A 13,573-nucleotide genomic window follows, 5' to 3' on the forward strand; every position below is an offset into this window, starting at 1 on the left:
CAGTGGGGCCTCTTGATGATCAAGATACAAAAAGAGCGCTTAAAGACGATAAAGTCATTGCGGAGAAACTAAATGGATTCTTTGCTTCAGTCTTCACGGCTGAGGATGTTAGGGAGATTCCCAAACCTGAGCTGGCTTTTGTAGGTGACAAATCTGAGGAACTGTCACAGATTGAAGTGTCACTAGGGGAGGCTTTGGAATTAATTGATAAACTCAACATTAACAAGTCACCGGGACCAGATGCATTCACCCAAGAGTTCTGAAAGAACTCAAATGTGAAGTTGCAGAACTATTAACTAAGGTTTGTAATCTGTCCTTTAAATCGGCTTCTGTAGCCAATGACTGGAAGTTAGATAATGTAACACCAATATTTAAAAAGGGCTCTAGAGGTGATCCCGGCAATTACAGACTAGTAAGTCTAACGTCGGTACCGGACAAATTAGTCGAAACAATAGTTAAAAATAAAATTGTCAGACACATAGAAAAACATAAACTGTTGAGCAATAGTCAACATGGTTTCTGTAAAGGGAAATCGTGTCTTACTAATCTATTAGAGTTCTTTGAAGGGGTCAACAAACATGTGGACAAGGGGGATCCAGTGGACATAGTATACTTAGATTTCCAGAAAGCCTTTGACAAGGTCCCTCACCAAAGGCTCTTACATAAATTAAGCTGTCATGGGATAAAAGGGAAGGTCCTTTCATGGATTGAGAACTGGTTAAAATTCCTACAAAGGGTAGGAATTAATGGTAAATTCTCAGAATGGAGAGGGGTAACTAGTGGTGTTCCCCAAGGGTCAGTCCTAGGACCAATCCTATTCAACTTATTCATAAATGATCTGGAGAAAGGGGTAAACAGTGAGGTGGCAACGTTTGCAGATGATACTAAACTGCTCAAGATAGTTAAGACCAAAGCAGACTGTGAAGAACTTCAAAAAGATCTCACAAAAGTAAGGGATTGGGCAACAAAATGGCAAATGAAATTTAATGTGGATAAATGTAAAGTAATGCACATTGGAAAAAAATAGCCCCAACTATACATACAATATGATGGGGGCTAATTTAGCTACAAGTCAGGAAAAAGATCTTGGAGTCATCGTGGATAGTTCTCTGAAGATGTCCACGCAGTGTGCAGAGGCGGTCAAAAAAGCAAACAGGATGTTAGGAATCATTAAAAACAGGATAGAGAATAAGACGGAGAATACATTATTGCCCTTATATAAATCAATGGTACGCTCACATCTCGAATACTGCATATAGATGTGGCCTCCTCATCTCAAAAAAGATATACAGGCACTAGAAAAGGTTCAGAAAAGGGCAACTAAAATGATTAGGGGTTTGGAACGGGTCCCATATGAGGAGAGATGAAAGAGGCTAGGACTCTTCAGCTTGGAAAAGAGGAGACTAAGGGGGGATATGCTAGAGGTATATAAAACCATGAGTGATGTGGAGAAAGTGGATAAGGAAAAGTTATTTACTTATTCCCATAATACAAGAACAAGGGGTCACCAAATGAAATTAATAGGCAGCAGGTTTAAAACAAATAAAAGGAAGTTCTTCTTCACACAGCGCACAGTCAACTTGTGGAACTCCTTACCTGAGGAGGTTGTGAAGGCTAGGACTATAACAGCGTTTAAAAGAAAACTGGATAAATTCATGGTGGTTAATTCATGAATGGCTATTAGCCAGGATGGGTAAGGAATGGTGTCCCTAGCCTCTGTTTGTTAGAGGATGGAGATGGATGGCAGGAGAGAGATCACTTGATCACTGCCTGTTAGGTTCACTCCCTCTGGGGCACCTGGTATTGGCCACTGTCGGTAGACAGGATACTGGGCTAGATGGACCTTTGGTCTGACGTGGTACGGCCGTTCTTATGTTCTTATGTAATACTGTACACAGCAATGATGATTGTGAAGCTTGGTTGAGTTGGTGAAGTCATAGGATGGAAGAGGGTGGGATATTTCCCAGAGAATGCCTTACTGCTAAATGATGAATTAGAACAGCTGAGCCCTCAAGGGTTAACACATTGTTGTTAATGTAGCCTCACACTCTACAAGGCAGCACAAATGGAGGGAGAGGAGACAGCATGGCAGAGAGATACAGAGACACACACCCTATGTGTGTGAGAGAGAGATGCGCATTTCTCCTTTAAGTACACTGACACCACTCTAAGTACATTGCCTTTTTAAGTAGATCAGCAAGTTCAGACAGCCCCTGCTGCCAGCACGCTCCCTCCGTCCTGAGCCCTGTTGTGTCCCCACCCTGCTCTATGGAAATGGGGTAAGCGAGGGGCAGGAGCAGGAGGGAGGGGGACACCCTAACATTAGTCCCCTTCTTCCCCCACCCCCGCCCCTGCACAGCTAGCAGGAGGCTCCCAGGAGCAGCTCCAAGGCAAAGGACAGGACCAGAACATGGCAGTGCGGGGAGGGACAGCAGAACTGCCAGCAATTGATAGCCTGCTGGGTGGCTGCCGGTCAGTTAAGGAAACTTAAGGGAGCAGGGAGCTGATTGGGGGGCTGCCGGTCCACCCTGATTCCAAGCCCCCACCAGCTAGCTCCAATGGGCTGCTCTTTCTGCAAGCAGTGGACAAAGCAGGAGGCTGCCAAACAACGTTATAAGGGAGCATTGCTCAACTTTAAACGAGGATGTTCTCTAATTGATCAGCAATGTAACAACAAAACAACGTTAAGCGGGACAACTTTAAGTGAGGAGTTACTGTACATATATTTTTGAACACAATAATTAGAATAAAAAATGAACGGGCACATGTTCCATCAACCTCCTACATTTACACATTACAAAGGGAAAATTACAAGCACTTTTCCATCTAGTCTAAGTGCAAGAAGAAAATGTGTGTCCTTACCACAAGCAACCTTGGCATCTGGATCTTGTTGAAGATGGGCATCTAGCACAGCATCACTGATCTGATCACAGATCTTATCTGAAAGAGAACAGATCAATGTGTCTAAAAACTGTGTTCTCTACAGAAAATATGGACTGTTGACATCACAATGAAGTAGAAAATAGTTTGTGGAACTGTTTTTGGCTTATCACCTATCTGTCTAGCTAGCTAGCTAGCATACTTATATGGCCCCATTACTGTAGTTTCTAAGCTTATATAGATTTTAAAAACCCTATGACACATTGTCCGGGCAAAGAAGATACACAGTGATGGTGCCTCAACCTGTTCAGCATCAGATGCCGTATGGTATTGGTGATGTAAATTAGCACTGAATGCAACTTTACCTGCCAGTTTTGCCTGTGAATTAAGGGTGAAAAATGATGGGGACAGTCTTTCCAACAAGACAATTTTCAGCTTTTAAGATGACCCCTTCCAGTCCTACAGAGAGTATAATACATTTCTAGGTAATACAGCAGTTAAAGCCTAAGAAAGAGACATTAAAAAATCTTTAAAGAAATTATAAGCATCCGCAGATCTCCAAATAAATAAAGCATATTAATAAAATATGTATCCACAATAGAAAGGGCAGCATCTGGAACAGCCAGTTTCACCCAGCCAGAAAATGGTAGTTTGCCTCATCTTACTCAATAGGATTTTATTTTTCCTAACAACCGGTTTATTAATAAGTTCAGTTATTTGATGCAATTGCAGCGTGATCATGCACTACATTTCAGGAGATTCAGCTGCCTATTAGTTTTGGTCTCTAATTTAAAATTCGACATTCCTGATTTTAGCAGTGATTCTGTTTAGCAGGATTTGCATATACTGGATTCTGCCATTTAAGTTTCTGATCTCAGCTGTCCAAGTCTTTTTATTAGCTGCTAAATATGACAGGATATGTCACATCATTATTATGTTATTACTGCTTTACCCATCTCTGGGAATGCATTATCCTCCACAAAGTTAATAAAAATATCACAAACTTTTCTAACAGATAAATAGGGAGTCAGCAGGACCACACACAACGTACAGTCCTTTTCCCTAATTTGAGAATATGGGCAACAGGACAGTGATTTGAAGGTAGAATTGCACTGTCAGTGATTCCCTTCACTGGTCTCATAGGTTTACTAGACCAAATAAATAAATAAATAAATAAAACCACACCCTATCAGAGTGAAAAGAACATCTCAGATTGTCCAAAGAGAACTATGTTTGGGAATTCTCATCCAGAAACCCAATCATCATGTAGGTGGAGTTCCTTTAGCAGATGTGCTGATTGTGTAGAGAAACAGCTTTCCATGGCTACAGAGGGAAAGGAAGTGTCTAAGAGAGTTGATGACAGAATTGTCTTAAAATACCCCACTATTAACTTATCTCCTTTAGTTAGTATTTTAATGAAAAGGCTGATGTCTGCAAATTAGTGGTACACTGTGTGGGTGTGCGTATATATATATAAAGTGAAGTCTTCTCCAGATACTTGGACATACATTTGTAATACAGACATCAGTTTGTCCAAATAAATGCCTTAATTTTCAGAAATGCTAAGCCCCCACAATTGAACCCCACATCAGCAAAGTTAATGGGAATGTAGGTGCTCAAGACATCTGAAAATCAGCCCACAAGAGTCTTTGGATTCACAAGCTTAACTGACTCACAGAAAAACTCTTCTATGAGCAATAGAGGTAGCCAGTGCATCTCCTCACCCAAAATGAATTTCAAATAGGCAAATATTAAAATTAAAGCAGGCCAGGAAACAATTTTACTGTTCCATGAATTATTTTCAAGATATCAAAAAATATGTCATGTTGTTAATCAGGACAAAGAGCCCAAATCGTAAAAAATTTCATGAAGTAAAAATCCAAAACAAAAAAATAAATGGTTTGGGTCAATTGAAACATTTCATTTGATCTTTTCAAAACCTAACATTCTAATTGTGACCTTTTCGTCTACTTTTTTTACTCTACATTTACTAAAGTTTCTAAACAAAAAGTCATTTAGCCTGGAAACAGAAACTTTTTGTTTTGAAAAAGTTGAAATGGGACATTTTGACAATTTCAAAACTTTTTCTCCGCTCAATATTTTTTTAAGTCAGGAGATTTGTTCAAACTGACCTTGTTTTGTGAACAGCTTGGGTTTCAACAAAAACTGAATAAAAAATGAGTTATTGAAAAATTCCTTATCTCTTGTTAAAATATGTTCGTAACCAAGTGAGTAGCCAAATAAATATGGCACTTTCTTACTTCCTGTTGTAGAAAAACAGGTTCTTCAAAAAATATCTCCCTTTCCTCTCCTATGTGTCTTTGTAGCTCATCTACTTCTTTAAGAACATAAGAACAGCCACACTGGGTCAGACCAATGGTCCATCTAGCCCAGAATTCTGTCTTCCGACAGTAATGTCAGGTGCTTCAGAGGGAATGAACAGAATAAGTAATCATCGCAGGATTGTTTCATTGAAACAAATTAGATTTTACTGCCATCAGCAGTGCTGCAGAGCCAATATAACTAGGGTAGGGCAAGGTGGACACTATTATGTCTCATGCCTCATCATCAAAACTGCCAGCTAATTGTGAAATGCTGGATGTTTATGATGCAAAAGGCTGCAGAGAACCCAGCTTGGTTTTCCATTGTCAGATAGACAGGGCCGGCTCTAGCTTTTTTGCTGCCCCAAGCAAAAAAAAAGGGCGGCCAGACTGCCGAAGCAAAAAACAAACAACAACAAAAAACAGCAGCCGCAGGGAGCGCGTGGAGGGCGGTCAAGGTGCTCGCAGGGAGGTGAAGGGTGGAGACTCGCAGCCGGGCGAGAGGGGCTCCCCCCTCTGGCCTTGGGGTGTCTCTCCCAGCCGGGCAGGCGGAGCCCCTGGGGGCTGCAGGAGGTACTGGCTCAGCCGCTCCTTTAAAGGCAGCTTGGCTGGGTCGGGCTCAGAGCAGCGCGGGAGGCGGAGGCCAATGCAGGCAGCATGGAGTGGCATGTCCCGGGGAGCCCGGCGGCACGGTGAGCGGCGGGGATCGCTAGTTCCTGCCCCCCTGGGCCAGGGTCCATGCCCCTGCAGAGCTGGGCTGGGACTGGCGGAGCGCGGGGAGCCAGACGGGGGGCTCTGGAGCTGAGGACCGGGCTGCCAAAGCAAAAAAAAAAAAAAAAAGAACCAAGGCAGGGCGGCCGGAATGTGCAGCCCCAAGATTGGCCGGAATGCCGCCCCTTACAATGTGCCGCCCCAGGCACGTGCTTTCTCGTCTGGTGCCTGGAGCCAGCCCTGCAGATAGAGTTTACAATGCAGGTAGCTGGAAATCTCATTTGATCTGTAAACAAATCTAATATAGAAAACTAATATTAAAACTCTCAATGTTGTTTGTAAAGATTACCCTTTCTGACTACAACTATGCTTCAAATATTATGATTATCTCCATACTTTATTCCATATGAGTAGATTGGGTATAATGAATAACCCAGCTGCATATTTTATATTTATCATTAAATACATATTTATGTACAGAGTTCATGACATAAGAGATACACATGCCCAGGACAGCTTATTAATCACAGATTTCTCAGACCATATAGTTTGGAATACTGCATGTTTACTTTATCATTTATTACATATGATACCCTTACAAGGTCAGCTAATATGGCTTCTTACAATATTCTATGATCCAATGGGTAAGGATTTCATACTACTATATCTATGGAAAGACTTCCATTTATGTACTTTAATGGACTTTGGATAAGGTCTGAAGCACATTGAGAGACAATATTCAGCTTTTCTGCATTCTACTTAAGGTGCATATATATCATTTTCACACTTCAAAGTGTGTGCCATTCCAAGGAAACCATGTAGTACTTACCAGACTCCCAATTTGAACTGATCGGAAAATGGGACGGGTCCAAACAAGAGTTTGACTTTTCATTTAAAAAAATTAGATGTTTTTGATTTTCAACAACCAAAAACTGAAGAATTTCAACAAAAACTTGAAATTTTCATCTAAAATCTGCCAAAATCTGAAAAAAATCAGTTTTCAGCCCAAAAAATGCAGTTTTCTGACAATTTTTTTTTTTAAAAGTTGGGGAAAGCATTTTCCACAAAAATTTTCATTTTGTCAAAACCCCAACTTTCCATCAGCCCTATACTCATAAAGGTGGCAGTAGAAAGTGTTTCCACCCCCACCCCATGTTTCCTCCTGTTCTATTGTTTATATTTTAAAAAATACACAGGATTGTTAAGTTAAAAGACTATGACAATGCAACATTAAGGCTGCACTGTTTAAATGAAAAAAAGTCAAAAGTGTAAAAGTGAGGATACTTACATAAACATTAAGTCAGCCACACTGAATATATGCAATACTTTGCATATCTGTTCTCTTTTGTTAAATGTATTGCTTAGTAATATTATTGTATATGTTGTTAAATGCCATCAAATATACAGGAGGTGCACGGTGAATAATTTAAGCCTGCTGTAAGAATTTGCATTTTCTGACTTTTTGTAACATTTTACTTTGCAATATTAAGGTTTTGGTTGGTTGGTTGGTTGGTGTTGTTTTAATATGGTTGAAAACCTTAGGACATTTTTAGTGGAAACTTTTTTTTATTATTATTTTATCTTAAAAGACTTCCTGAAACTTCATGGAAAACTCTGAAAGACATTCTGTTTGGAGGCAATTCTGCTTAAAGTTACATCAGCCATTTTGGGTGAAGAGGAGGGTTTAGTTTTAAGTGCCAAAGGTTTGGGACCTGGTAGGCACTGTGACTCAGGGAGAACAATGCCTTCCAAAGCATAATGCACCATCATCAAAGAGATGCAGCATGGCTTCCCTTTCTTGGCCAGAGGGTTTCTTGCCAGTCAGTTCTCCTGTACAATTCAAAGTAGAGCATATCTTAAATGGCTTGGGACCTGGTGACCTGAGAAAACATCTTGCTTCCCATATGCAGTTGTGATTAGTGGAGGTGCTTGAATTGGAATTTGGAATTCACTCTCCTCTTTAGTCTACAAGACCCCAGGTTTGTTAACCTTCTACGAACAAAATACCACTTTTGCATAGCCCACCTTTATTCTGAGATGTTTGTGAAGAGGTTAAGCTGCTGAGGTGGGAGACAGGGAGTTATTATATAATGTTTACTTGGCAGTATTGTGTAACGGCAGTTCATTAATTATTGTCAGATCTCAACAGTTTGTGCTGAATCTGTTTTTTTTTAATACATGTGATGCATAGAGCATGCTACAGGAGATCATTACATCTAAATAAATAAATAATGTATTCCCTGTATTTCCCCTCCCTCTCTTGTTAAGAGGGACATTTATATGGGAAAACCATCCAGTTCACACCAACTAAAGATCTTGTCCAGGAGCTTTACATCTTTGAGTGTTCTCAAGCACAATTTTGTGGAAATTATTCTAATGTCCAGATAGGAGAGGTATAATCACCAGTCACAAATGAAATACCTTTTCAATCAAATGTTTCCACAGTATCCAGCAGAGGAAGAGAAATGTGAACATTTTAGTGCTCTCTGTGTCTAAAGAGAATGTTCTAAAAGTTTTCCATCAAATGTTATCTTATCTGTAACATGAGGACTCTGTCATATTCATTATTATATTAATATCATCATGATAATTTAAAATATCTATTAACACTGTAAAAAGAGCTATAACTCTGTTACAATCCCACCCCTTCAACTAGAGGATCCACCAACAGCAAACCTAGGCTGCTGGATTTATTAATATTGTGCATGTGACATTACCACATGTAGACAGTGCCAGCCTTTTGCTTTTTCTGATTACTTTAATTTCTGTAAAGAGCCCAGGGTATAGAGAACATTGTGGAGATAGTACATAGTATGATTCTGTAAGTGGTAAATTCTAATAGTATATCTATTTAGACGTGTGGAAAGATGGTGTGATCTATACATACACAGCTTCAACTAAAGCCAGTTCATTGAGTGCAATGTCCAAAGAAGATTCCTCTGTCCTCCCTGATGGGGACTTTGGTACAACTGACATAGTAACTTCCCCCACAGAATCCATTCTAGATTTTACATCAAAAACTGGGAGCACTTTTATGAAGCACTGAAATATTTCCCATCAGTCACAGCAGAGAACACACTGGTATTCTTAAGCACCTCTTTTTCCAGAAGAAATGTTTCTTTGTGCTACAGAATCTTTATATTCCAAGAGGCACCAAGAGAAACAATGGGCATTTTAGACATTCCCATTGACTGGAGGGGCTAATTACCAATTTAAAAGGGATCACAGAGAAATGTTCACAATTAAACCAGAAACTATGCAAGAGTCAACTGGTGTCAGTTTTAGTTACAAACTCAAAACTCAGGATGAAATCCCAACCCCATTGAAAACTACTGTTAGCTTCTATAGGGGCAGTATTTCAGCCTCTGCCTCAGACCTGGACCTAGTTTTGAGAAAACCTAAGATGATTTATGGTTTTGAGCTGCCACCTAGAGAAATTTGTGGTTTCAGACAATTTTGCAGCTGAATGCCGAGTTTCACCTTATATATTTACAGAACTGATTTAGATTTCTACAATACTTTGACTTATTGGGCTTGTTCTCACTGGAAACTCAAAGCAAAATTCAGGAGTAACTCCACTTTAGACAATAGTGTTCCATCAGTGTAAGTGACAGAAGAATCAGGAATGTAAATCTATGCAGGTGTAAACCAAAGTAAACACTGGCATCAACCCCAGTGGCTCAAACGGTAGATTTTTCACAGTTTTACTATTTAGTTTTAATTTAATGTTTCAAATAAAAATTAGCTTTGGCTGGTTTGTTCAAATCTGGATCCGGATCCAAACGTCTTGAGAGGCTGTGGGCATTCAGAGCTGGGCATTTGGTTTGGCTCATCTTTAATTAAAATTGTGTAACTAATTCCTCTTCTTCCCTAATCACAAAATTAAATGTATTTACAGGTAACAAATGCTCATCTGTTTCAGTGCTTTATAATGTATAAGTGCTCCCCGGACTGCCTCTGACTTCTGTTACGAAGTGCTCTCACTTGCTGTTTGCACAACTCCAACTTGGCAGTATTTGATATTTCCTAACAGTGCCTGGGAATTTTATCATATACATTACTTTCGTCAGTTCTATACAGACACCTAGCTAGAATGAATGCATTCAAGGAAGCTTATTTTTTAACATTAACACTCAGCAAACTTGAGATCCTGGAGCAAATTCATATTCTTGTAAAAGACTATGTCATGCGTCTATTGCAGGGGATATTACTGTAGTGTAACAAATTCAGTGTTCTTTGAAAACTGAGGAGAAACCTGTATTTTAATACAGGTTCAGTGGGTTGAGCAATTAACAAATGTAAAAAGAACACACTTGCAAAAGGTAGAATTTAAGAATTTAGTCTGATATATTTGATAGTGTTCTCCCATCGGACACCCCTCTACAGACCTTAGAGCAGATCCTTAGCCCTGTTAAGTCTGCTTTGCTCCACTCACGCGTCTGCGTCAAGTCAGTTTGGCTGCACAGTGAAATCTGCAGAAAACAGACTTAAGCCTAGCTTAAAAGGCCAGCTGACACAGAGAAATTCTTGGGTAACCTAAGGCTAATGTTGCAGCTCCTACATCACCTCCCCGTGGGCCTGTGTAGTAGCATAACTGGGGAAAAGAGGGTTTTGACTAGGATGCAACTGCATCCTGCTGACCTCCAGCAGCCAGAACAGCCCCAAGAGGCCATTGACAGCTGGAGTATGATAGAGCCCCAGGATCAGGGAGCTGAAAGGGTGTCTTGGTGCCACCCTTGGCTGCCCCAATCTGGAACCTGTTGACTCTTGTTTGGGAGGAATGATTGTTTTTCACACTGTTATATATGAGGATGGGTCTGTTGGTTTGGAAAGAACAAACACTGGCCCATACGTTAGCTCAAACATTGACTTGAACCAAATAAACCCAAATATTTGTATATGGCGGAATTCAGAAAGCCCTGGCATGTTGCACCTTCCTGCTCTCTCTTTTTTAAATCTACAACAAGCCTTCTTTCTTCACAGAAATGCAAGTTGAAACCTTTGGAGATCTGGCAATCGCTGCTGGGGGAGATGCTGTCCACAAATCTTATAAATCCCTAAGTTTTCCTAAGACCTGAGGAAGTTCCAGTTACCATGAAATGTGGGAGCTTTAAATAGCCAGAGAGTTCAGTGGGGAGAGAGACAAGCCTGAATACTCAATGAAAAATCACCAGTGGTGCAGTTAGTCCTCCTGGTGATCAGAAAGGGAACTGGGGGATTAAAGTGATGCTGGGAACTGCAAGAGGGAGGAGGACATCAGTGAAGCCCTTGGAAGGTGAGAGAGGGACTTTTGGAGATGAGGAAAGGAATTTGAAGGTCAGTTAAGCTTAAAGATGGATGAGGACAAAGAATAGGAGACAGAATAAAAGGTGAAAGGGAAAGAAGCTAAGTGAAGCACTTTCGGGTATTTATCTGAACCAAATCTCCAAATGCTTGGCGGCTCACCATCACTGACTGAGGGAATTAAAAAATAATTAAGAGACATTTTGGACCCATCATCCTTGAGAGTGTTGCTTTAAATTAAAAAGCCTTCTTTAGAATGACATAAGACTCTTGGTGCTATTAATTGCATGTGCTCTATAGTTGCTGAGCAAACACTATGGTGGAACCTACCCTTCAGTTGTGTGTCTTTGTTTCTTGGTCTTGTTACATCAGCCACTGACAATTGGGAAAGATCACCAAACACTGTAAACTGGCATAGCTCCATTGAAGTCAACAGAGATACACCTGTTTGCATCAGCCGAGGATTTGACCTGTAGTAGCCAGTTAATATTATGGAGGTAAGCAAAAATTGGAGAAGCATAAAAGCAGTTTTGGTTTTGCCACTGATCCTTTTCTTCTTATCAGATAGGTCATCCGCACCCCACCCCCTGTCCAATTTCATTATTCACCCTTATATAATCCAAGTAAGTGCATAGACCTGGAAGGCATTGTCATGGCGAAAGTTAGAGGATGCAAAATGGTTTTCTAAAATACACTTTAAAGGACATCAAATAGGTCATTGTCCTCTAGCATTATTTGTAGGAAACAAACTGCATGTTTATGGCAGATGATCATTTGTTTTCAAATTAAATTAAATTAAAATCTGCTGATAATACATAAAATTTAGCATATAACTGTCCACTGCCTGCTTAAGCAATCCCATATGTTTTAACAAAAAACAGATCATGGGGGAGGGGAATCGGGAGGCTGCCATGCATAGCTGATGGGGCCTTTCATTTTTAACAGTTTTGAAATAGCCTGCTCAGAGATATTCCTGTCATTGTGACTGGCAGTTTTATGGCAGAACATGTATGCAGGAGAGTTTCACAAAACTTCAAGGTTGTGGAACTCAACATGTGTGAAACTTGAGGCTATCAGAGATGCAGTATGATCTCAAATGTAATCCGCTGAAAGAAAGATGCAAAATAAACAAGCAGAAACAAGAGCAAATTTCCACATGGAAGGAACACACAGCCAGTTCACAGATATGAATTAGAGTGGCAACTCACCGTATCCTGCAGCAGCATCATAACCACCAGCATTTTTAAGTCTAAATGGATAAGCATCCAGTGGAAAAATACTCCACCATCACCACCGCCCCGTATGATAATACTGATATTGACTGGATTCTTCACCAGACTTTCTTAAACAGAATTTAATTGAAAATATTCTGACTTGTCTGTACCCCTGCAGCCAGTTACTTACCTGGATGCCCTTCTCCCACAGACTCTGATGTGAACATGAAAGCACCTTCATCATTTACAGTGTGATCACATAAGCCATCCACTGGTCCATTCATGATTTTGACACTTTTCCTGATGGGTTGATCAAAATAGTAGTTCAAGAGCTCTGTCTTTAGTGCCTTTCCCTTTCTGAGTGGAAGGACTAAACTTCTTTATCAGCAGGGCTAACACTTCTGTCAATTACTACTTTCCACAAAAACTTGAATTGAGCATGTGAAGTAAGTGTAGTCAGTGTGTGTGTGTGTGTACTGATCAGGCATCTGTCTGAGGTCTGTACCTCTACCTACTTTGGCTGTCACTCTGTGAGTTGCTCCTATATATGGAAAAGTGAAAGTGCCTGGTTAATCATGTGAGGGAACTGGGAGAGCCCATTTCCTGGGAGGGGAGCAAGTTAATATTGGGATATTTCACTTATTAACTCACTTTTCAGTAACTCAGTATTCAGCCTGTGCAAGATCGGTAACCATAAAGATTCAATTCAGCAGGAGTTAGTACAGGAGTTGTAGCTTCAGTTCAGTTCAGTGGTTTTTTTGGTTTAGCTCTCCCCTAGTTTGGGGCTGTTTGCTGTGAGTGTTCTCAAGCATGTGTTGTGATCACACAGAAATAGAAGAAAGTTGTGTAAGCTTGTCCCTTTCCTGTCAAAAGAGTCAGGGATATAAAGTTTGTTAAGCACAATATGACTTTGTTTCCTGGTTTTCATTTTCATCTCTAAGTGTGATTCTCCCCTGGAAAGTCTTGTACCTTTGCATTCTTTGTGTGCTGTTCTGAAAGGAAATACTGTACATGAACTAGTACCTGAGTAATATAGATTCTGCTGATCTGATTTTGTAAACAATCTCTATTCAGCCTCCTCCTTCTTTTGCCTTCTCGTCTGCTAATTAGAGTCCATCTTAAAATTTCTGTAATTCCTACTAGTCCCTAGCAATTAGACATGCA

At 40.3% G+C, this 13,573-nt stretch overlaps 1 protein-coding gene across 1 annotated transcript in view; it reads right to left on the reverse strand.

The window, feature by feature from the left end:
• The window catches only part of MAT1A (methionine adenosyltransferase 1A), a 35,867-nt gene extending 22,947 nt beyond the window's left edge, over positions 1-12,920 (reverse strand). The window contains exons 1-2 of the mRNA XM_034776089.1: positions 12,600-12,920; positions 2,863-2,940 (exon numbers count right to left, since the gene is read on the reverse strand). Of these exons, the coding sequence (XP_034631980.1) occupies positions 2,863-2,940; positions 12,600-12,693 (172 nt within the window). The 5' untranslated portion in view covers positions 12,694-12,920. The remainder of the gene's footprint in view (positions 1-2,862; positions 2,941-12,599) is intronic.
• Between the last annotated feature and the right edge of the window lie 653 nt (positions 12,921-13,573).

Source organism: Trachemys scripta, chromosome 7 (assembly GCF_013100865.1).
Source record: "Trachemys scripta elegans isolate TJP31775 chromosome 7, CAS_Tse_1.0, whole genome shotgun sequence".
Taxonomy (NCBI): Eukaryota; Metazoa; Chordata; order Testudines; family Emydidae; genus Trachemys; species Trachemys scripta.